This window comes from Stegastes partitus, unplaced genomic scaffold, assembly GCF_000690725.1.
Source record: "Stegastes partitus isolate 25-593 unplaced genomic scaffold, Stegastes_partitus-1.0.2 Scaffold4, whole genome shotgun sequence".
Lineage (NCBI taxonomy): Eukaryota > Metazoa > Chordata > Actinopteri > Pomacentridae > Stegastes > Stegastes partitus.
In genome coordinates this window covers 330,960-354,645 of record NW_007577735.1, presented here as the reverse complement: position 1 = coordinate 354,645, position 23,686 = coordinate 330,960, and the positions used below count along the sequence as shown (strand labels likewise).

Genomic DNA, 23,686 nt, shown 5'->3' with positions numbered 1-23,686 from the left:
TCAGTTCTGCTGCAGGATCAGGTTTTCCAGCTCGTCTGCTGAGCGGAGCAGGAAGGCTGCGGACTCCCGGTACCCTGCGATGAGCTGCCTCACCGCCGTCACCTCTGGAGGGCTGAGCTGGGCCGAAGCTCCGCCGCCGCCGCCTCCCTGACCATGACTGTTGGAGCTGGAGGAGGTGGAGTTGGGGCCAACTGATTTCATGCTCAGATCTGTGGGACCTGTGGATGCAACCACAGGACGATTTAAGGAACACAAACAACAGTGGACCGCCTGGAAAATCTCATACGTAGTAATCTATATGATGTGTTGCCATGCAGACAGTTTGGTGTTGGGGCCCCAAAAATATTAGACACAAATATAATTGGAAGGTGTTATGAAAAGATAAACTTTCTGTTATGCTGCTGCTGTGAAAACATTTAAAACGGCTGAAATGCAGAAACTGCTGACGTAATTGAAGTGGCTGTTTAAGCACTGAAAACAGCGGAGGTAAATAGAAACAGTAAAATATGTGAGACCTCAAAGCGTAATATGTAAGCATGAAAGGAAACGTCAATCGAAATGGATGAATGAAACGATGAAAATGTACGCTGAAAACTGCTGACAGCATGTTCTGTGGATTATGAAAAAGAAAGTGTTTCTTTAAAAAGATGTTGCTGTTGTATTTCAAACACATAATGCTTAATGTACAGTTTAATTACTACAAATTTGCTGTGAAAGTTTATGTACTAATACAGTACGTACCAATACATACTAGTGAGAAAATGTGGGAAAATGTTACATAGGAAAGCTGTTTTGCCTGTTTTCCACTGTGTTGCACCTCGATAAGATGTTTACTTATGCATTAGAAATTCTTGTTATACCACAGTATTCTGCCTCTTCCTTTGCAGTTCTTGGTGGAGCTATAGTCATTTTCTTCTAATCACAAGATGGGCGTCTTCTTGTCAGTCTCAGCATTCTCTTTTAGGGATTGTTGAGTAATAATTAGTTCCGGCTAAACCAAAAATTAGCAAAAAGGTAGAGCATAACTGAAGCTGAGGCAAGCCATGCAAAAGTCCTGGACCATGTTGGCACCAACGTGTCACTCAAACTGGACACACCCTTAATTATGTACAACTTAAGTCCTAAAACAATTTAAACAGAAGTGTTGTGTAAAAGTACACTTCCTGCACAGTTGTCATGAGCAAGAAAACTAGCTATAAAGACCAGAACTGTTTTTGTACCAGGCTGTAAATATGTTTATTTCTGCTGTAAAGTTGGACAATTTAACACAGAGGGCTTGTGTCACTTTTTGATGAAGTGGCCATTCAAGGAACTGCAAATTTGGGCACTTGGCTTCAATTTTTAGAGTTTGCTGCTTAGTTAGAGGATATCTGCAGAGTAATGTGTGAATCCCAAATGTTTCCCCTCTTATGCCCTAAAGGTCTTATTTCCTGTCAGCTACAAGTTTGCATTGTTACATAATGTACTGTGTCACTGCAAGCAAAATTAAAAACATTTTAAGTTGAGATTATTTTGCAACCTGTGACCTAAATTTAACTTTTCTGTGCTGTGAACCCCCAAATAATTTCCAGTCACTTCCACTGCACTAAAGTAGAAAATCTAAGATAAACCAGAACAAATAAAAGCTAATGTTAGTAAATATTTCTCTATATGTAAAAAGAAAATGTGTATTGTTGTAAACTGGATGAACCTATATGTACATGGGCTGCATGTTTAATATATCTCTTTTTCTGAATATCTTTTTCTAACCACATTACTTCAGTGATCTGAACCGATAAATGCGACTCACCATTGGTTTGTGCAGCACCAGAGTTCTGCTGGTTGCTACCGACTGTCCCATATCCCCGCAGGTTGTAGTTGAGGCCTCCGTTGGTGTAGAGCTGGTCTTGGGCAAAAGCTGCGCTGGAGATGGTGAACCCTGACGGGGCCACAGAGGCCGGGTCCCTCGAGTTGGGTTTGTCAGCAGAGGCAGGCTCGTCCTACGACAAATCAAGTGTTTTCAATTTTGGGCAGAATATTGCAGTTTGTTTTGTGCAGTTTGTTGTTAATGATGCACAGCCAGTCAAGCACATTCCCAAATCCCCGCTGGGCAGATTCACAAACACCAACTGCCAAGACATTTACCGTCGCTTGGTACACATCGAGCCGCATCCTCTTGGCAGCATTTCGGGTTTCGCTCTCGCAGGCGGCAGCAAGGATGTTCTCAGCCATGGCAGAGGTGAGGTGAGGGGGCGTTGGTCTTATCTGCAAGCAGGGTCAGTGACATTTTCACAATATAAATGTAAATGTTTTGAGATTCATGAGTGATTGCTGGATTTACACAGAAAACAGTTAAGCTGGAGGAACTTTATACCTCAAAACCGCCTTTTTTCATGCGGCGACAGGATTTGAGGTAGGTGCGGATGCGCTTGCGGGAGCGCTCCTGGAATTCTGGGAACTGGCGGCTACAGGACTCGATGATGGCCTGGATCTTCTCCTTGGGCTGTTTGGAGATGGGCACCATGCGGTCCAGATTCTCATCCACAAACAGACGCACAAACATCTGACAGAGACAGAGGGAGGGGGAGGGGAGAGAGGGGATGTAGAGCAGAAAAATGGAGTGGGGGTGCAGGGTAGCGAAAGAGAGAGAGAGAGGGGTGTGAGAGTGGAAACAAAAGAGAGAAGAGGGAAGGCAGGGGAGGATGGGGGAGCATTAGAGGTAGAGTGGAGGAGGAGAGGATAAAGAGGGAGGGGGAGGTGATAAAAACAGGAGAGATGGAAACAGAATCATTGCTCAGATGCAGGACAATATTTCTTGTGTTTGCTGCTCGTGTTTGCTTTTTTGCAACTCTGCTGCTTCTTTCAGACCCAGAATTGCAGTTTGCAGTGAGTGTTTTGACAGAATAAGTTTAGATTGAAGAATTATTCTCTGGTTAATCTTTGGTATTTCCAAGTATATAACCTGCACAACATAGTAAAACAAATGCTTTAACAACTGTACTGGCAGGCTGATGAACAGCCCTGTATTCAGGTACCGGTATGTGTATTTAACTCTGTTGCAACAGTTTGACAGGTTACTTACATTGAAGGCTTTAAGTCTCTCAGGGTCCATTCCCTCAGCATCATTGATCTTGTCACTGTCATCGTGGTCATCGTGATCGTCATCATCGTCATCAATTATCTGTGCCCGACCAGAGGTCAAGTCCTCTGCGCTCATGCTCAGTTCAGTTTTCAGAGAGTCATAGCTTCCTGAGCTGTAGGGAGGAGACTAAAAACACACAATATATATGAGATAATAATCAGTTCTCGCTTTTCTGGGTCCAGGCTTCACAGTTCTGATTATTTTTGGTTTGTCTTCGTCTTATGTCATATCAAACTTCTTGTCTTTGAGTATATAATGGCAAAAACTTGGGCTTCAGTGATTTAAAAAAAAAAATCTTCAGGTATGTTCACTTCTAAACAAATACATAATAACAATAACAGCCAAATGCAGCCTCTGTTTACCTAGTTAGGCCTGTGTACAAACGCAATAAAGTGCATAATGGCAAGAATGTGTGGTTAAAAAGACAGAAAAAAAATCTGAAGCATTATTTCACAACGTTTGCAATTTGTTTCTTTACCAGAAAAAAACAAAAACACCAGAAATGATATAGCAACACATGCTGTTTTTCTTAAATACAAAGAGCAAGTCAAGCTACTGTTATTTACAGCACATTTAAAACAACAGCCACTGCACCAAAGTGCTTTTCATTAAAAAAAGATTATGATTGGCGTTACAGATTAACATAAGTTTAAATATTGAAGTTAAGACACTGCAGTGTTATTTATGCTGTGATTTTATGTAAGTAATTCACATATTAGGGATTAAAACCTTACAGAAATGACACAAAATATTACTTTACCTGGCTATAATACATATTAAGGCCAAGAGCTGACACTTTTATTAACTATAGAGAATAACCTAACTCATCTAACGTATGTAACACTCTTTGGTATTATAAAGTACATAACTCAGCCTAACTAATACTATAACTAAAAGATAATAATGAGCAGGTTTTTGTCCTTACCTTGTTGGCGTACTCTGTTTTAATGGGGTACTTTCTGTTGGGGTCTGCAGGGTAGGAGTTTGGTGGTGAGCTCCCTGCAGGCAGCAGTCTGTCACTCAGATTGACCGGCTGCTGATCCTCTGAGGAGGACGAGGATGAGGTGGTGCTGAAGTCCAGAGGAGCGCTCAAGCCGTTCTCTGTCACCTCCCCGTAAGAGGCCCCACCATCTGGGGGGTTCCCACCCACAGCCAGCGCCTCCGGGGAGGTCAGAGCCGGCAGCCCGTTGGCACTGCCGCTCTCTGAGGAGTCATCATCTGGCACAGGAGAGGCAGACACAGGGATGAGCTGTGCGGATGTTTGTCATCTTTACCATTAATGTGGGCTTGTTTACTACCAAAGGCCTGATTTCAGTCTGAGTGGGTGTCTTACTACAGGGGGAGGGGACTCGCTGCCTCATGTTTTCATTTTGAAATAGTTAAAGTGCGTGTTGGGGTCAGTTGTCAGGATAAATAAAAGCTGGAGTAGAATGAGGGATTCTTAGGAGTTTTTTACAGCTCAGAGAGAAAGAGATGAGGATGAGGAGGGACTGATGGGGGCTGGGAGCCTTCAGTTCTTGCTATGTGCAAATTATAGCTTCGTAAGCCTGTTTTACAGATTTCACTGTGACGATTTCTACATGTGTCACACCTATGTTCACTGGAACATATTCATTCTCCTTTTTCAATGACAAGTCCCATTTTGAATCTTCTCTACAGTGGTTGCTAATCGGCGAAGGTTAATATCGGCCTTTGTCCTACTTCTTTAAGCCCTGCACCCTGAGAGAGAGGGGTGCACAATGGATCGGGGCTGTGGTGGCGTCCCACCCCCTGTAAGAGTGGATTTATTTGGATTAGTCCACTAAGAACGAGGCAAGCTGTTTCCTGCACAACACTGATCTATCCTCTTCCTGATTAACGAGAGAACCTTTACATTCCAGATGTAAATAAAGCCAAAACAAAAACAACATGTAGAAAGTGCAGCCGTGGTTCGGGATGTCTTACCGTCCTCCTCTTTAATGGTGGCTGTCGAGTTGCTGACCCTCTCTCCGTTGGGTGGACTCGGCTCAGGCACTGCAGGCTGCTCAGCTGCGACCCATGTGGGCTCGGTGCTGTTCATGTCCTCGCTGCTCACCGAACTGTCATCCTGAAGAGAGACAGCATGAGAGAAAGAGGCTGTGAGACTGGGAAAGAAAAATGAGCGGGCAGAGCGAGTGGACGGTTGGAGAAAGATCCTCACACTTCTGACTTTAATCACATAGTTTTTGCTGTTAAAGGACAGGCTGACACTGGGTATGTGAGCACCGGCTCCTTTAGCCACAGAGAGAGCTCTTTCTAAAGAAATTTCAAAGTGAGGGCTAAAATTCACTGCTCAGCTGAGGCTAACACCAGGCTTCAGCAGTATGAGTTAGACAAATAAAGTGGGTTACTTCCAAAGTTATACTGTTTTTAGCTTCACATTTTCTCACTTCTTTGCTGAGATATGGCAAAGGGACAATATGATGGAATCTGCTATTTGCTTCTGCTTTTGCAGAACGACAGTTGTAGACTTTGTCTTCCATCGCTTACACTGAAATTTTATCAACAAGGTTGTCTTATAGGTGCTTAAACTAACCAATAATGCAACCAATGTGATGAAGTGAGGAGAAGTAGGAGCCTCTCTGTTAACTAATACGTTTCTTGGAGCACTGCTATTTTTAACTCTGTTATGTAGAGACCCTGAAGATGCTTGTTGTAGCGTAACACAAACATGAGAAAACCACGAGGGTAAAGGATTAGCACAGGAGAGCTGAATAATCTCAAAGGCCGTCCTGAGCTCTGGCTTTAAACCACACGGATGGCATTTACATTTGAGACCAAACTGAGCGTCACAGAGCGACCCGGGCCGGCTTACTTCATGCTAACGTAAATGACCTGCATGCACGCTGTCATGTGTCAGCTGGCATCTCACTCAGAGTGAAGCAGAACCACGACTGTGTGACAGGAACAGAGCAGAAATCCATCTCATTCCCCCCACACGAGCACACAAATAGGCCTAAACCCCTGGGAATATGCTCCCGTCCCTCTGTAAGGGGTTTGTGGAGAACCAAAATGCTCAGTGACAGCTCTATTAGGTACCAAGTGAGCCATGTAGCATTAAAGAGACAGAGAGAGAGAGAGAGTTTCTAATTACACCGCTTCTAAGTAGTTGGAAATCTAGCGTCATTAATGTCTCTACTTCAGGAAAATATATAATTGATAGAGTGGGAAGGCCTGCGTTTAAAATTGAGGTCCATCTCATAGAAGAGTAAAGCAAAGAACTCAAGTTAGAATAAGCATCTGCATCACAAATAGTACCTAGAATGAATATTTCAAGCAAAAAAAATATCCCAATTTTCTGTTGTTCAAGCTTCTTATTTGTGACTATTTTCTTTATATTTATATTTTGGGTGTACAGAGAAAAAAAACTGGGCTGCAGAAAATTTTTCAAACATGTCTTGTATTTTACCAACTAAACAATTAATAGACAACAACAGTAACAGTTGCAGCCTTGTTTTTGTGCATCTGTTTGCACAACTAGGCCCGTGCACAAACAAAACAGTCCTAATAACGTGTAGAACAGTGAGACTGTTTGATATAGAGGATAGAAAACAAATCAGACGCATTATTTCACCGCATGTTTGCAATTTGTTTCTTCGCCAGAAAGAACGTCAGCGCTGAACTGTAACAATCACCCAAGTTTTGCCAAACAGCAGGCCGGCAGCTGAGGAGTGAAGCTGCAACAGACTAAATACACACTCACGACTTTACTCGTGATCTGCTTTTGTCAACAGAGCAAACCTGCTGCATTTTCAACCAGCTGCTGTTTAAAGCAGTGCAGCACAGATATGGAACAAATTACTACAAGTCTCCTACAGCACTGGAACAGCCCTCAGTGATGGTTAATTATTAAATTATTGGCCTGTTCATACTCTGTCTGCACACAGATGCGACCAACAGTCTGAGCATTTGTTAATTTGTACTCACCCGCGAATCGCAGTCTGGGTCATTGTTCCGGATAATCCTAATTATGCGTAAGTGAAGTCTACATTATCATCATCAAGTACCGCTCCCTGCACTTTAGTGGCAGCAGTTCCTGAGTGTTTCTGTCACAGCTACACATGGGAGGGGTCTCACACATGACGTCACTCTGCACACACTAATCCTGGTTTTATACAGGGCTCCTCCTCAGAGCACAGGGAGACTCTGGTGTTTAAATAATGAATTAAAAGTTGGGAGGAGGGACGCCTTATTCCCCCTACAGCGTCACATGACGTGTGCACTCAGCACAAGCACAGTTGCAGAAAATGAGTAGATGTTAACATTTTGTAATTGAGCAGAGCAGCTCGCATTGATGTCCACGCTTCAAAAACTTGGAGAAACGAGTACTCACCCTCTCAGTGGCGGTCATGCACTGCAGCTTCATTTGTTTCAGGTAGGTGGCAGTGAGAGGCATGTTGTAATCGATGAGGTCCGGGACCAGCGAGGTCGGTCTGTCATTTTCTGATAAAGAAAAACATGCAATTTAACAAGTATAATAAATATAGAAGCAATGAGGTGTATTAAAGTAACTGAGTACACTCTTAAAAAAGAATACTTTGGCTCAAAATTTTTTTTTAAAAATGCATCAATCTTTTTGGGTTATGTCAACCTCTAATAAAATTACATTCAACCAACAAACTACATTGAGTTCAGTTTATTGTCTTTTCCACTACAGTCAAAGGTATTTTTAGTTTCCACTTGCTGAATAATTTGTTGCATAAACACAAGTTTTTAAGTTGATTACTTACAAAAATTAAGTGGTTCCAACTAGAATTTCCATGTCATCTGAGAGGATTTTTTCAGTGTTATTTACTTAATTACCATAATTAGAAATACTTCTGTGTTTAATCGGTAAGAGAGTGGACTTCCTGAAATGTTGACCTGAGGTGAGGAAAAATAATTTCATAAAGCCAATGCTATTCATCTACCTCAACCTGACTTTAGTTTTAAATCAACTAATGCGGAAATTTGGGTTTAAATACACACAATATTAAGTCGATGCAGCTACCAGCATTATTCTGTCAACAAAACCTATCAAAGAAATGTTGAAACTGAAAAGGTTTATCTAAATCAGTCAGAATTTTCATCTTGCAACCATGTAGAGAAATAAAAACTGGTCCCTTAAATTACGTTTTAGAGAGTGTGTTTACTCAGCACTGGACCTTCTGTAACCATAATTTTGAGGTACTTTAACATTTCTATTTCCTGCTACATTATATTTATACATTTTTAAAACTAAGCTAAAGTCTGTTCTTTTTTTCACTGCTTTAAACTAATATGCCACTTTTGCATATTCTAAACATTATGGTTTATCTGTACCTTTATTTTATACTTATATATACCGTTAATATGTTTTTTTTTTTTACATTTTATTCAGTTTTTCTTACTTTTTAAACATTTTTACACACATTGTAAGAACTTTCTTCACTGTATTTATATGGCAGACATATTAGGTTTACTGGCTACTTTCAAATATAAAACATATAATAATTTCTGATTATATATTATATAAAGTAGCAAACATTTATCACCGCTAAGTTTTGATACTTCCACTATGTTTTGCCACAAAAACTTAAATTCTGAATGCAGGTTGTTTACTTGGAAAAGAATAACTTTAGTGCACTATTTTTACTCAAATAAAAAATCTGAATGCTTCTTCCACCCCTGCAGACATCTCAAATTGCCTTTCATTATTTTAAAACAAACCACGAAATCTATAATAATATATACTTGAAATAACATATAATAGCATTTACACATAAATGTATAACGTTTTAATTGTTATTTACCCTGAGACAGATCAGATTCTGTGATTTCAGAAATATTTGTGAAGCAGTGACGTGGACAACGTATCAGAAAAATATCAGAAAAAAAACTTTTATGCAGGTCCCACTTTGACTATAAAAACGGTTTCTCCGTTCAACGTATGCTTTTGAATGACAGCATACATCCATCCATTATCTATACACCGCTTAATCCTCACTAGGGTCGCGGGGGGGCTGGAGCCTATCCCAGCTGACTTAGGGCGAAGGCAGGGGACACCCTGGACAGGTCGCCAGTCTATCACAGGGCTACACTTAGAGACAGACAACCAAGCACACTCACATTCACACCTACGGAAAATTTACAATCACCAGTTAACCTCAGCATGTTTTTGGACTGTGTGGGAGGAAGCCGGAGAACCCGGAGAAAACCCACGCTGCACGGGGAGAACATGCAAACTCCACGCAGAAAGAATCCCAGGTGTCCTCACCGGGACACGAACCGGCGACCTTCTAGTGCTAACCACCGAGCCACCTTGCAGCCCTTGAATGACACCATTAATGCAGAAGCAGGCAGCTCCTGTTTGCAGTTTACCGATAGATGTCAAGAAGACTACTACTGAATCAATTTGATGCTGAATAAAACATAAAGATGTGATGATTTCAAGGCAAGTTCTGTTGGTCTTTTTCTGTGATTCTAAGTGCATTCTTTTTTCTTTTTTTTTTACTGCGGACATTGCAGATGTGAAGATAATAATAATAATCATCAGAAAGTTAACATCACACTGAATAATAAAAAAAAACACATTTGTATCATATCTACATGTTAAGGTTTTTTTGTTTTTTTTTAATAATGGCATTGAGAATAAGTGACAACGTTAGGCACAGATTGCAGGACAGATCATCCACAATGAAAAAATAACTTCTTGCTAATTTTGTGAGCTACTTTATTAAATCCTTCCGAACATCAAGATCTGAGCTGATCACACCAACAAATGCTTTGAGCACCGCAGAACTGCTTCAACATTGTGCAAGAGGTTGAAATCTAAACCTCTGTTGTGCGTTACACCTGAAGTGAGTGTGGCTGGCAGCTGTCTGCAGTCTGCACACCGGCCACTAGAGGAAGTCTGTGATCATTTTAGACGCTCCACACAATCCCACAAAATCAGTCCTCTTGAGTCTTTGTTACATCATGTCGATGATGGATATACACATATGTTTTATTAATGAGGGTTCGATTCAAAAACTCTTCAAAGTACAAACACCGCAGATCACCTCAGCTCATATTTATTGTCTGACGGGACAATGGAGATCTTTGAGTGTCTGTCATTCAGGCGCCAAACCACAAACAGTTCCACGTTACATGATAAAACCAGTGATTATTCCCATGAATACCATGACAACAGGTATGTCTCGCTGTTGCAAAAGATTGATTGTCTCATTCCATCTCTCGCAATTTAGCAAGAATCCCTTTAACCGTGTCAGTATGTCAAAGAATCTGAGCATTAACAACTCACTTAAAGGTTGGTCTTAAAAATAGCATATCAGTTAATGATGTCTGCAGAATGAACGACTGTCCGTGGGTCACATGTGTGCCGTTACCTTTGAACTCCGCAGTGCTGGGGTTAATGTGCATCCTCTTCTGACACTCTCCACAGCTCATTAGGAACCGAGTCACCGCCTCTCTGGGTAGGAAGGCGTAGGTCTCTGCGATCTGTGTCGGGGGAGTGAGCAGAGGAGGCTGGGTTATGGTAAAAAAAAAAAAGAAAGAAAGAAAGAAAGAAAAGAAATGGCAGCAGATCTGGCTCAGGCTGTGGCTGAACTCAAACAGCGTGCAGGTGTTTTTATTGTACCATGCATGTGTGAAAATTTGGGGTCAGCGATTATGTGTTATCTCGACATGGCATGAGGAGGAATCCTCCCTCTGGGCGAACGCTGGTGCTGTTGGATGGCCTAATTCCAGCTGCAGCCTGCTACATATTCCTGCTTTGATACCTTAAAAACACAAGTGGTGTTCATCTTTCCCAGATTTCCTTTCTCTTGTTGCTCTCCCAGGTGCATCCGACTCGTATCAACACCTCTCTCTCATGCTAAGCCTTCCTTCTCTGTGTGTCTCCACCGCCATGCCACGCTCCCCTCCTCACCCCCTCTGGCGTTTCCCTGTAAAACCCGACCTTCACGTGACCATGGAGAGGCAGTGGGGGTGCCCACCATCCCCTTTGCCCACCGCCCCCCCACCCCTCACGGCCCCTTGAGGCAGCTGAGAGGGAAAGGCCACCCAAAGGAGCGTGCACCTCCCAGAAGGCCACAGTGACAGCTCCATATTATGCCCTGCCCCAGTGATGCTGCCTCCTCAAAAGGGTACACTCTATGAGACGTGACAGGACCTCTCTACAGGGCAAGAGGAATTGGCTCTATGACTTTTTTTTTTTTTATTCCTGGTGGGGTGGGAGGAGAGGAGGGGTACCGACCCCCCGCCCCGCTAACGCTGCCTCTGCACCTCTAACAAACAAAGCAGACTAACACACTGCCTTTGTTCTAGAAACATTAATAAAGTGGCATGAAATAAAGAGTTGTGCTTAGAGTTCCACAAATATCTCGTTTTCCTGTTAAAGGTGACCAGTTGTTCCCTTGGTAACTCCTGATGCAAAAAATTATACATTATGTTCCCAGAGCTAACAAGTACTGCTTCTCACAGACAAGAAATAGAAATCTTGGTTGATCTTGGCTCTCGCTGCCAAAGTCACCAGTTGCTCCAAAGTTTGAGACTGATAAAGTACTGCATCTTCTTATTTTAATACAGTCTGCTTTAGCCACCACATTCTCTCAAACTACAATAAAATAAAAAAAAAGGTCAGTGGGCTGGTGATTGATGCTGCAAGCCTCTGTGGGACAAAGCAAATGGATGGATGAAAGAAAAGATCTCCATATGCACCAACTATAGACACTATATAAAGTAACTATACCACTGACACTCAGCTTGTGGCCCACCAGCTATTTTCTAACTCACAAAGAAGATAAACTGATTTACACCACAGTTTATTGAACGCAGCAACCAGTGACATCATCTGTGAACGACTGTTTTGAAGCCTCGAGTTTGGAATTTGGCCGACACCATCTTTGTTGTTTGAAAGTAGGTATATGGGTGAATAAGACTGAGGACACTACACATGGTGATGTGTTAGCAATCTGTTAGTCACAAGGCAGTCCCACCCTAAAACATTCCACAGTTTAACATCTGTTTTATTAAAAATTCCACCATAATTTACAAAATAAATACTATGCTGTATTGACGGAGCGTTGGAATTGGAAACTGAGACCAAAAACCTATTTGGAAAATGTTTATATAGATAATAAATCAAGATAGAAGTAGGATTATTTCTTTATAGACTTCTTTTTGTAACCAGAAGAGTCACCGCCTGCTGGCTGCTGGAAAGAATGCAGGCTCAGGACAATTCAGAGTTGGCTTCAATTTCCAGACCTTCATCTTTGATATACAGTCTGTGGGAGAATATTTTGGCAGCTTGTCATTCTCCCTGTCAGAAAATGTTTCTCAACCTCCTCTAACTTTGCAAAGACAGCTGGTAGTTTGTCTGAGCTCTCTATAGAACTGGGATAAGGGATGGGGGTATGCAATTTAAGCAGCAAAAAAATGTATCTTTCTGTAAAGGAAAGCAAGTACTTGTTCATATAAAATAACCTTATTTTCTCTTTTGTATATTTACCTTTTTTTTAATGAAGCAAAAAGCTTTTACCTAACTAACTAACTGGAATAATCTTCAGAATTCTTGATCACTAAAATGACTGAATGGTGCAGCTTTCCTTAAATGTTTAAAAAATATATATCATGAGTTTATCTCTCAATCATATAGTTTTACAACAGCCTGCTGTCACTCTTTTAACTGTATTTCATTTAATGATTTTCAGATTTTTTAAATTTTCTATTTTGTTAATTACTTATAATAGCTACTAAAATCACAGAAAAATATTAATAATTTATAAGTAAACTAGGGGGGAAAAAAGGCCAAAACTGTAAATAATCTTAACAACAAAATCTCTATTTTTTCAAGCAGTAATTTGTTTTATTAAAAGGTTAGGCTGAAATATTACATTTTTTTTAAAACTGTAATTAAATCAACATGAAATATAAATATTTTACAGATATTCATCATTATTTAAACAAAACAATATGTATATTAAGGATTGGAAAATTGTAAACGTTTTTAACTATTACTTTACAGAATGCCAGTAACAGATGCCAGACTTTCACAATTTTTAATTAATAATTTTTTTTTTTAAACAGTGCAGAGTATGTATTGAAAAAGGTTGCAAATGTCTTGTTTTTGCACTTTCATTTCATGGTTTTTGTTTGGAAGCTGTCCTTTTTTTAAAGATGTAAATTTTTACAGTGCAGGTCCCTAGTCGTGTTCACTCACCGCCTTGTAGGTCTTCTTCTGGCCTGCATGTTTGGGTGCTCTGCCAGGATCTGCACCCATCTCCACATGCATGGCATAGATGATGTCGAAGAAGTCTTCAACGACGGCTACACGCTTCAGGGAGGAGTTGTCTTGGGCTGAATTCCCGTCTGAACACTGAAACACACAAACAGACAGAGGAGTTTATTTTATTGCCCGCATGGCCTCCGGCTGACAGAGATAACATGTGCGGCCATGTGTTTGCAGACAGTCACAAAAGTCCTCAGCAGCCTTAAAACAAAGCTCAGACAGGCTGATTTTCTCCCTTCAACCCACCTCCTGCAGGGTTTAGATTTCTCCTTTAGGTGGAGAGGTTTCGACTGGGTCGACAACCATCACCTCATCTCGGTTATGGTTAAAAATAACACCACCGACACTGTACGAGACCAGCAGTCCCTCCTACCACCACCTCTGGCAGCAGTCCTGCCTCCTGTACTGCTGACCCTGTCGCCATAGAAACTGCCACTGATTCCTCTCGGGCAGGTGTGCTGGGCAAAGGGTCATGTGACACGCCATGGAAGTAGGATCGCCAGGACAACAGCCTCCACCCGCAACACCACATGGGGCTTCTCTCTCCTTTCTGCCTCCATCTCCTCCTCTAAATAACTCTTTGCAGTCAACACTTTGCATTTCTCCACCAGATCTTATCATTATGTTCCTGCACCTGCTGATATTCTAAACATAAAGTGCACCAGCAAGCATAAAATGGAACAAATGGATTTGGGCATCCAATTAGCTTTTTCCTCCCCCATGAAGTCCACCTCTTCCAGGCAAATATGAGACGGGCTCTGACATTTTGTGGAGATTGGGCTCTGGCTGGGGAGTGATCTTTTCTTGTTTGAGTGAGAGGAGGGTCCCGAGTTCAAAAAGTTGTCCCCCTGGCATTGAGGAATCACACTTTGCGCCCCTCCCCTGCTTGACATTTCTGCACAGTTCCTGGGATCTGACATTTCATTTTCTTGTTTTCCCCCAACTGCGTCCTCTCTCCTGTCTCCATCCCATACCTCCCGTCCCATCTTTCCTCTCCTCTTCCCCCCTCCTCCTCCTCCCTCCTTCCTCCTGCTCTCCCAAGTGCGAGGTAATGATCGTTGCCATGGCAACTAAAACCAGCTCACAGAGCGGGTTTGTTTTAATCCGGCCCTCTCCCTCGCTCTCTCCCTCTCACTCCAGCCACTCTCCCCTGTCAGCATGGGCTAAATGTAATGATAATAAATGAAATAATGGCGATCCTCTGCCTCATCATCGCAGCTGTAATCTATCGCACTTGGAGGTATCATCAGCTTTCCCCTGGTCACATCCCCACCGCCGAAGCTGCTGCTGCTCCTGCTGCTGCTGTGACTGCTGCTGCCTGGGACAATGGTGTCGGGTCCATTCACGCTGGATTTGGATAATCTCATACAACTGTGGGGTGTGCAGTGCACCCAAATCACCGCTGCATCCTCCAGTGAATTCTACCACAGAAAAATACCCAACGTGCACACTGGATACTCTACTGGGAGCGTTTTCTCTAACCTGAACCACAAAAGAGACATTATTCTGCAATCCATCAGTGTCAGACCTGGTGATGAATTCTGAACTAATGTAGTCAATGCTTTTGCAACTATGATTGTCTTGATTAACTGGGGAATAAAATGTGAGAAAAGGCCAAAATAATGTCCTCAGTTCTCTTGTTTTGTCTGACAAACAGTTTAAACCCCCAAAATATTATATTTCTAGAAATATAAACCAAGAAAAACAGCAAACAATCCCATTTAAGAACCTACAAGCAGGAAATTGTGCTTTCAAATGACTAGTAATACAAAATAATTGTTCTACACTGTAAAAAAAAAAAAAAAAAAAAATTAAAAATAAAAAAAAAAAAAAAAAAAAAAAAAAAAAAAAAAAAAATAATAATAATAATAATAATAATAATAATAATAATGTTTAAAAAGAAAACGACATATTATCATGGAAACACACAGAGTGACTTGGCTTTCACTCACAACAAAATAGGAAAAATCTGTCAAGTAAAAGCAAATTGTTCAAAAACATTACAGTTAAAAATGTTAACATCATTCATTTTTCACGACAGAAAAATATCCAATATGCACTCAAGATACTCTGCTGGAAGCGTTTTCTCTAACCTGAACCACAAAAGAGACATTATTCTGCAACCCATCAAGGTCAGATCTGGTGGCGAAGTCTAAACTAATGTAGTCAGTGCTTTTGCAACTATGATTGTCTTTATTAACTGGGAAATATAATATGAGAATAAGGTCAAGGTGTCCTCGGTTGTCTTGTTTTGTCTGACAAACAGTCCAAAGCCCCCCAAAAAATGAATAAGAGCAAATAATCAGTTCTGAAAACTTCAAACCAGGAAATTGTGCCTGACAAATCACTATCATCAAAATCTTTGCTGCTTTACACTGTAAAAAAAACAAACAAACAAACAAAAAAAAACTATGTGACATCATGGAATTGCATTTAAATAGCAGGCCACTTTTAACAAATTTCGTTTCTTTTACAGTTTTTTTGTGTGTCATGACGATGACATGACGTTAGGGTGAGTGGTCATTTGTCACAATTACATGGCATGAAATGAAACAAACACCAAATGCAAAAAAATGCATTGCAGCGACCAAGTCACACCTTTTCATAATGCTAGGTCGAACATGGAAGTAAAGGTGGCAAAAACTAAAATAAATAACAGATAGGAAGGCGAGGACAAAGTCGTCTGAAATGAGCAGCTAAGGACTGGATTAAACCCACAGTCTACATTTAGTGAGTCAGACTAGTGTAGAAATGGTAGTAAAGTTACCAAAAATACCTGTGTAACTGTTAAAAAGTTACTGCATGTACTTCAAATGCAATACAAAGCTACTGAAAAATATGCTATTGAAATGAAAATGAATGTGAAATACAAAATGAATGTGAAATACAAAATGAATGTGAAATACAAAACAATGTTTGCCTGCTTCAATTCAACAGTATCCACCTTTAAATGATTGGCATATAATGGAAGCTGAGAATAACAGAAAAATACAACAATTTTATTAAAATTTGTAATAAAATTAGAAAAAATAAATTGCAATTTAACATAAGATCCCCTAAGTATAGAAATGTTTGCAGAGTTACATGATTTCATGGAATTTAGCCCATCCTGGGAGTCATTTGTCAAAAATGCATGTTGTCCAATGAAATGGCAAATGCAAAAAATGGATTTCGGTGAAAAACACCCTTTTTTCTGATACCAGTCTGAACAAAATTACCATAAAATATCTGTAAAAATGTCATGAAAATCAATTTGAACAAAAAAATTGATTGTGTTTTTTGTCGTAGTTGACATGTAAGTCAATGCTTTTTTGAAAGAAAAACATTAATTAAGACTAAACTGTCCAAAAAATTACTGAGAATTTGTCATTTTATTTTTTAACTTTCCTTTTTTACCACAGAAAAATATTCAACACAGATTCTGGACACTCTGTTGAGAGGGTTTTCTGTGGCCTGACACACAAAAGCAACGTGCAGTCAGACCTGGTGATAAAGTCTGAACCCAGGACTAATGTTATAAATGCTCTGGCAACTCTAGTCTTCTTTAATACCTGGGAAATAAGGTGTAAGAAAAGCCAAAGATAAAGTCTTCAAATGCTGTCAGTCCAAAACACAAAGATACTCAGATTACAGTCATACAAACAAAGAAAAACAGCAAATCATCCCACTTGGAAACCAAGAACCAGTAAAATGTGCAAAAAATTGGAGTTATAAATGTTTTAACAACGTTCTTTTTTTTACAGTGTACTTTTGTGCTCTCCTCATACAAGAACATGCAGCTAAAATGGCACCTCCTGCTACCTGGAGGCCTTCTCGGGCCCTCCTGCACCAATAAGCTGTTTTAGTTTCCAAACACAAGCTACCAGGGAGTTGAACAGTCACCTCTGAACGCGGCACGCTTTCAGACTGTGTGTTTAAGCGCAGTATATGTCTACCAGGCAGAGCTCGTAGCCGGAGCATCTCGGAGGAGAACAGCTGTTGAGCAGCGCCGTAGATATTTGGTCTCTCCAGCAGCACGCCGCTTTAAAGAGCAAAGGAGACATGTCAGCATCCCTAATCGCCACAAACCCTGCAAAACTCGCCCTCCTTCTCCTGCTCTCCTGCTTCTCTCTCCATCTTTTCTAATCCCGTAGGACTTTGCTCTCCCCAGTCACTGTACAACCAGCCCCCATCCCCTGCGCCTCCCCCTGTCCCGCACCAAACCGCTCTGTTGCTAGGAGACTGGAGGGGTTGAGTTGGCTGCCCCCACCCCCGCTGGCAGTCGCACACACACACACACACACACACACTTATTGTAGCAGAGAGGAGCAGTCCTGCACACAGGCAGGTCAGGAGGAGGAGGACGAGGAGGTGGGGGGAGGTTCACGGGAAGCAGCTGGGTCACAAAGGCAGCAGAGAGGAGATGCATCACACAAGAAACGAGCTCTGGCACCACGGTGACATGCAGAAATTTAGCTTAACTTTTAAAGTCAAGCAGCAGATAGATTTTTTTTTTTAGGAGGTGGCTACAAAATAAGTAGCTTAAGTTGTGGGAGCGCTGCTGTGTGTTCAGGTGTGTGTGTGTGTGTGTTTGTGTGCGATAGTGGGGGGGAGTAAAGATGGCTGTGTCAACAGTGCTCATGACTCAGATTATCTCACTGCAGATGTGACAACAGGTCATCTTTTAAAGTCCCATCTCCCCTTTGTAAATCTATCAACTGGCTAATTGAGGTGTAAATGGGACGGCGTGTGCGTCGTGGGGGAAGACGGTGCAGGACAAAGGTTTACATGGAGGTAAACTGGGATAAAAGAGACAATTACCTCCACAGTCAGTGTCCCCAGTTTTTATATTCACATATGAATATGTGTACATACATATAAATCTCATCCCTCTCTATTTTCTTTTCACTATCAGCCTCTCCCGTCCACTTTAATTCATAAAGACCCCCGTCATTAAATCCACATTAGATGCACCAAGCTCAACCCCTCTGTCCGACATCCACATCTGTGTGTGTGTGTGTGTGTGTGTGTGTGTGTGAGTGTGCTGCTCCCATGATGAACATTATTTGATAGAGTGTGTGACATCCCCTATATCCCACCGAGCCGGAGACACAGACGGTCCCACCGGCCCCGCAGACTGGCACTGTTGACGTTCCAGTCACTGACTCAAAATGGGATGTAAATGACTCGCACATACATCATCACATCCCAGAGTCCATTTCGCCATTTTCCTGCCATTATCATACTGTCCCACTTCGTTAAATGTTGGCCTTGCAAAGGTATTAAAAATGACAGTGGCGGTGTGGTAGGAAGATTATTGCCGTCTTAAAGAGTCTGTGTGTGTCCGTGTGTGTGTATGCGTGTGTGTGTGTGTGTGTGTGTGTGTGTAGCACAACTCAGACTATCTCCCACACAGGGGGGAGGCCCCCGGGCCAGTTAAAAATGGTGTTAATTTCTCCTCCTATGGGAAAGCAAAGAACGGTCTCTCCATGGCAACAGAGAGGGTGCTGAAGGGAGGAAACACAGAGCATGCGATCAGCGACCCCCTCTTTGTACGAGCACACATCCGCGCACAAACCACCACATACGTGCAGTATGGATTTCGTCACCCATTTACAGTAAGTCACAGTAACATAGCAACGTCTGAAATGACCGAATGAACACTTGCTGACATTAACTTGTGTCTTTATGGATCTTTATTTGGCTCACGTTTAACAAAGAAGAGAGAGAGTCCCTGCCCTCAAAAAGACACATCTCCACCTTTGAGGGCTCCGAAATACAAGTCAATCGCCACCCGACGCTCAGGTGGATTCTTTGCTGCTCTGATGAGGATGACTGAGATCAGAACGCTGATCCTCGGTTTGGGCTAGTGAGCATTTCACCATTTGAACCCGCGAGTGCGAGTCCATGTGTTGCTCCTAATAAGCACTGCTAGAGAGGTAGAGACAAAAAAAAAAAAAACGCCGGACAAAAGCACTGGAGATTCACTATGCAAAAATAGTAATAATGCAAATGCTGCTGAATAATAGGGCCAGTATTCTTTTGACTCTGTGGCCCCTCCACAAAAGACCGGCTCTCAGGGGAAATGCAGACTAATTAATCAGATAATAATGATGATGTTCCTCTTCCCATCTGACGGTGAGGCGCAAACATTTAGGGCCCATTTTTCAAGACACAGATTAGGAATAGCAGTTTGTGATTTCTACACGAGGAAGGGGACGTCCCGAGACAAACCTTTATTTAGTGAAATGATGTCTTTATTAAATCCTTCTCGAGACAGTTCTGTTTACTTTCATCCGGTCCTGTCACATTATGGTTGCAACTGTTTGTTTTCAGTGTCAAACATTAATTGAAGGAACATTTTGTCAATGAAATGTCAGAAAACACTGACAAAGGCCCAAGGTGGTGTCTTCAAATTGCTTCTTTTGTCAGAGCAACAGTCCACAACTCAAAGATATTCAGTTAAATGTCATTTATTAACTGAAAAATAACAAATTCTCACATCTGAGGAGCCACAATCAGAAAATTATTGATATTTTTGGTTAAAAAAAAACAACAATCATTTAAATCATTGCCAGTGGTGATGATTGGCTGATTAACAGACAATAACTTGCAACTATTTTGATCATCAATCAACAGCTTCTGACGTTGGTTGGATGAAACAAGACATCTGAAGACTTGAATGTTGAGTAATTGTGATGGACAGTTTTCACTGTTTCCTGCAGCTTCAGTTGCCAATTTTCTGCTGATCGACTGTCAATCATTACATCTTCAGGTCATTTCTTCATTTTGTGGCCCAATAAATTGCTAATAGGGTCCAATAAAGATTTTCATGAGCTTATGTTGGCGACATAGTTTGTGCAGGCACTTTGAAACATCATGTGAAGTCTCTCCGTGTCTGTAAATGAGAGCATGTCCACCAAAACCTACTTGTGTGAGAAACGAACAGAGATATTTACAGATTTCAGTTGGCATGGCAACAAAAAGCAACAGCTCGCAGTGTTTCAAAATTTTCAGTACAATGCTTGTGTCAGCCGAAAGGAAATGCGCAGGGCATTTAAGCGTTTCTTTTGAAATTGGCTGCACTCAGGAAAAAGGCTTGTGCTCACGTTGTGTGCAATTCTGTGGTGCATCTCTGTGCCTGTTTCTGGTCCTATTCCCCTCCTCCTCTGTAGCGTCCTCTAATCAGGACATAATGAGAGCTAAACGAGGTTGCATCTCCACACTGAGGGCTGCTGGATTCTCCGAGCACTGACGAGGCTCTGAGTTGTGCAGAAAGAGGGCGAGACAACACGAGCAGGAGGACAGAGACGAACAGAAAACACTGAAAGAAAATAATCCCCTGTCCGGCTTGAAAAGAGGCATCGACACTGAGTCAGTGCTACTGTGCCCTGCCTTTCTGTCCCATCACACACTGAAGTCGCCTTGTACGCTTCACTGACACATAGAAGAGACCTTCTCTGTCTGCACATCAGCCACCATCCATCCCTACCCCCACCCAGCCTCCCGTCATTTAGCCCCATGCCTGCCCCCATACAGAAACTTGGCACACCCTGGGAGCAGCTGCAGCGGGGCTTCCAGTGCTCCAGCTCCACAGACACGCCCCCGGCCTTGCAGCCCTGCAAGCAGCTACTGACCATTGTGTGTGCGTGTTTGTACGAGTGTGTCGCTTTTCCACTGGCCCCGGACAGCCTATTTATAAAGCAGCACAAGCTGAATCAAAAATCATGCTTTCTAATACAGTCACATGCATATAAATTGGTTGATTTGTGGCTTCTGACTCATCATTAGGCTGGAGGCAGCTTGTGTTGGCTGATGTTTTGTTTGTTGTTTAAATTTCCCAAGTGGAGCTGAGTCAGGGGGAGGTTTCCCCCTGACTTATGATATTAGCTACAAAGCCTGCACTCCTCTCCAGTAAACAAAAAGCTACTTTTTCTTTTTTAGGACTCTGCCTTTCTCAGTCTCCTTTGGTTTAGCTGGGCCTCAGACATGGCCTTCACAGAGAAATCAACAAAAAGCCGACCTGAGCAATGTTTGTGGATAAACAGACTGAACAAGTGGACATTTATAAATTTCGATCAACAAGAAAAGGCAAAAGTCACAGACAAAAGCTAATCAGCAGCACATTTCAGGCACCATCTGCACCTGCAGGGACAGATCACACCTGCCCTCCTGCCCAGAGGGAAACATAATATTGAGCAGAGATTAGAGGAGTTTTGTAAAGGCCTACATCTAAATGGTTCATTCACACAGGTAAAACACCTGTGGATGGATCAGATCTGTCCAGCTAAAATCAAAGAATTGAGTGTGATGAGGCCAATATCTCCTCTGGTTTGTTAATACAGACTGTGTTTCTGCTCTTTGAGGTCCACAGAGACTCTGTCCCAGCAGGCCGGGTGGGGGGAGATTATCCCTGAAGGCGCTTATTTAAAATGGTGGTTGTCTCCTTGCTGGCACAGCAGGCCCCAACACCAAGCATACACGTGGGCGCGCACGAGCACTCGCCCGCGTGCGCACAAAGAGAGCTGTCGGGGCACTGGCTGACACTTCATCACGCACATGTTCTTCTTGGTATAAAAATAAGAAGAAGACGTTGTTTAACCGCAAACACACCTGCAGTCTCAGCAGCGGGACGGATGGTGCCCAGACTTCCATTTTACCATAAAAACATCACCACAGATCCGCCACAAACACGCAGAAGTGAAGTCTGAGCACCAAATGTGGGCGTATGTCGCTATCAGTCCCGAGCAGACCCTTTTGTTTCCGCCACAGCCCCTCACGTGGTCACCAATTACGCACAGCTACCCTTCTCCATTTATGTACAATTTCATTTCAATATCTTGCTCCTGCGGAGACAGTCTTAAACGGGCTTATAGAGCTTAATGTCGGAGCGCACACAATAAAATGCGGCAGAGGCAGGCTATCCTGGACTGCACAGGTGTTGCCAGAGCAACGAGTGCCGATCTGCATCCTGCCCAGGACAATGAAAAGTGGGGTGCAAACACTCAGACTGTCTGCACATCGTGATATTTCACGAAAGGGCAGATATTTGAGTATTTTAGAAGCCAATATTTGCTCTCTCAAAGGAAGCAAATCAGTCTCACCGAGACGCGCACACATTTCTCGTTTTAGATGGGACAGTGAGGGCGCGCGTCCTTTGATGGATTGTTGACAATCAGACCTGCGGAGCTCCGCAGCACAAAGGTGAAAATAACACGTTAAGTTGGCGTTTAAAGTCTGTGGTCCCTGAACAGGAGCACCGGAGCCCCTCGACACAGCCCACCCGACCCACCAACATGCCGCTGCATCCACGTGCGCGCGCACAGCATCACCATACCGGGCTACACGAGACCTGCACGGCACGGTTCAAACAAAATGTTGTCAATAGTCAATTATCTCTTGCTTTGCAGCCGGCAGCGCGCCGCTGACAGGACTTCAACCTCACTGGCGAGATGGCTATGCATGATAGCCTACCTTTTACAAATGCGATTGCCAGGAGGCACCGGCGTTGCTATGGCAGCAAGGGATGAGAGTAGGGCTGCTCTGGTTGGGATGTGGACAAAGTGAAGCTTCGTCTGAGGAAAGATGAGGGCGAGCCGGGACGACAAAACAGTACAAGTTGTCATTTTATTCGTGTGACGGGTGCGCAGCCTGAAATAATGACAACTTATAGGCGGCAACGGGACACCTCGTGCGCGAGTAGCACGCACGTTCTCTCCGTGTCGCACACACACATAAACACACACACGCACACACTTTACCGTTGACTTGACCGGGACATATAGGACGGGTTTCCCTGGAGCTCCTTTCTTGTTGTGTTCTCCCAACACGTTGGTTCCGACCTGAAATCCTTTAGACTTCACCCAGAATTTGAATTTGGCGTTGATGTGGCTGTTGTCGACATAAACGCCGTCCGACTCGTCGTTCTGCAACAGTGTCTGCATGATTTTGTTATATTTTCGCCGGGTGACGGTCTTTGTTTTACCGGAGTCTCCATAAGTCCGGAGACACCAATCCTGAAATTCACTGAACATCTCCGCCTCCAACACGACCGGACTCCGGCTCCGTTTGGGCGCATCCACGCACGCCTTTTTCGTTGCCATCGCTCCCCCTCTCTCTCTCTGTCTGAACCCGTTCAAACAGCCCAGGCTAATAAAGAGCACACTTGAACGGGGTGGTTTTTCCTCCACTGGCTCCCGCTGTCCCGCGTCCAGGCGACTTGGTTCAGGTTTCAGGACGCTACCTCCTTGTGGTTTCCCCAGTAAAAGTGACCCGGACAGCAGCACACCTGTTTGCAGAGCAGCAGTGCTGTCCCGAAC

The 23,686-nt window shown here is 42.7% G+C and overlaps 1 protein-coding gene across 1 annotated transcript; it reads right to left on the bottom strand.

The window, feature by feature from the left end:
- On the bottom strand, window positions 1-23,470 carry nol4la (nucleolar protein 4-like a). The gene is made up of 11 exons (XM_008277909.1): window positions 23,129-23,470; window positions 13,320-13,475; window positions 10,486-10,597; window positions 7,473-7,582; window positions 5,066-5,207; window positions 4,047-4,339; window positions 3,062-3,247; window positions 2,354-2,542; window positions 2,125-2,244; window positions 1,790-1,979; window positions 1-218 (listed from the first exon to the last, which is right to left on the bottom strand). The coding sequence occupies exons 1-11, from the start codon at window positions 23,468-23,470 to the stop codon at window positions 1-3; spliced, it is 2,058 nt and encodes a 685-aa protein (XP_008276131.1).
- Window positions 23,471-23,686: the final 216 nt, after the last annotated feature.

What these genes read in the sequence shown, in the direction of transcription:
- nol4la (XM_008277909.1), bottom strand. Translation starts at nt 23,470, where the DNA reads ATGGCAACGAAAAAGGCGTGCGTGGATGCGCCCAAACGGAGCCGGAGT. An exon ending in CACCATTAAAGAGGAGGACG is followed by an intron (nt 4,340 to 5,065) that starts GTAAGACATCCC and finishes CTCCTGTGCCAG; the next exon opens with ATGATGACTCCTCAGAGAGC. An exon ending in TGAAAAAAGGCGGTTTTGAG is followed by an intron (nt 2,245 to 2,353) that starts GTATAAAGTTCC and finishes CCCTGCTTGCAG; the next exon opens with ATAAGACCAACGCCCCCTCA.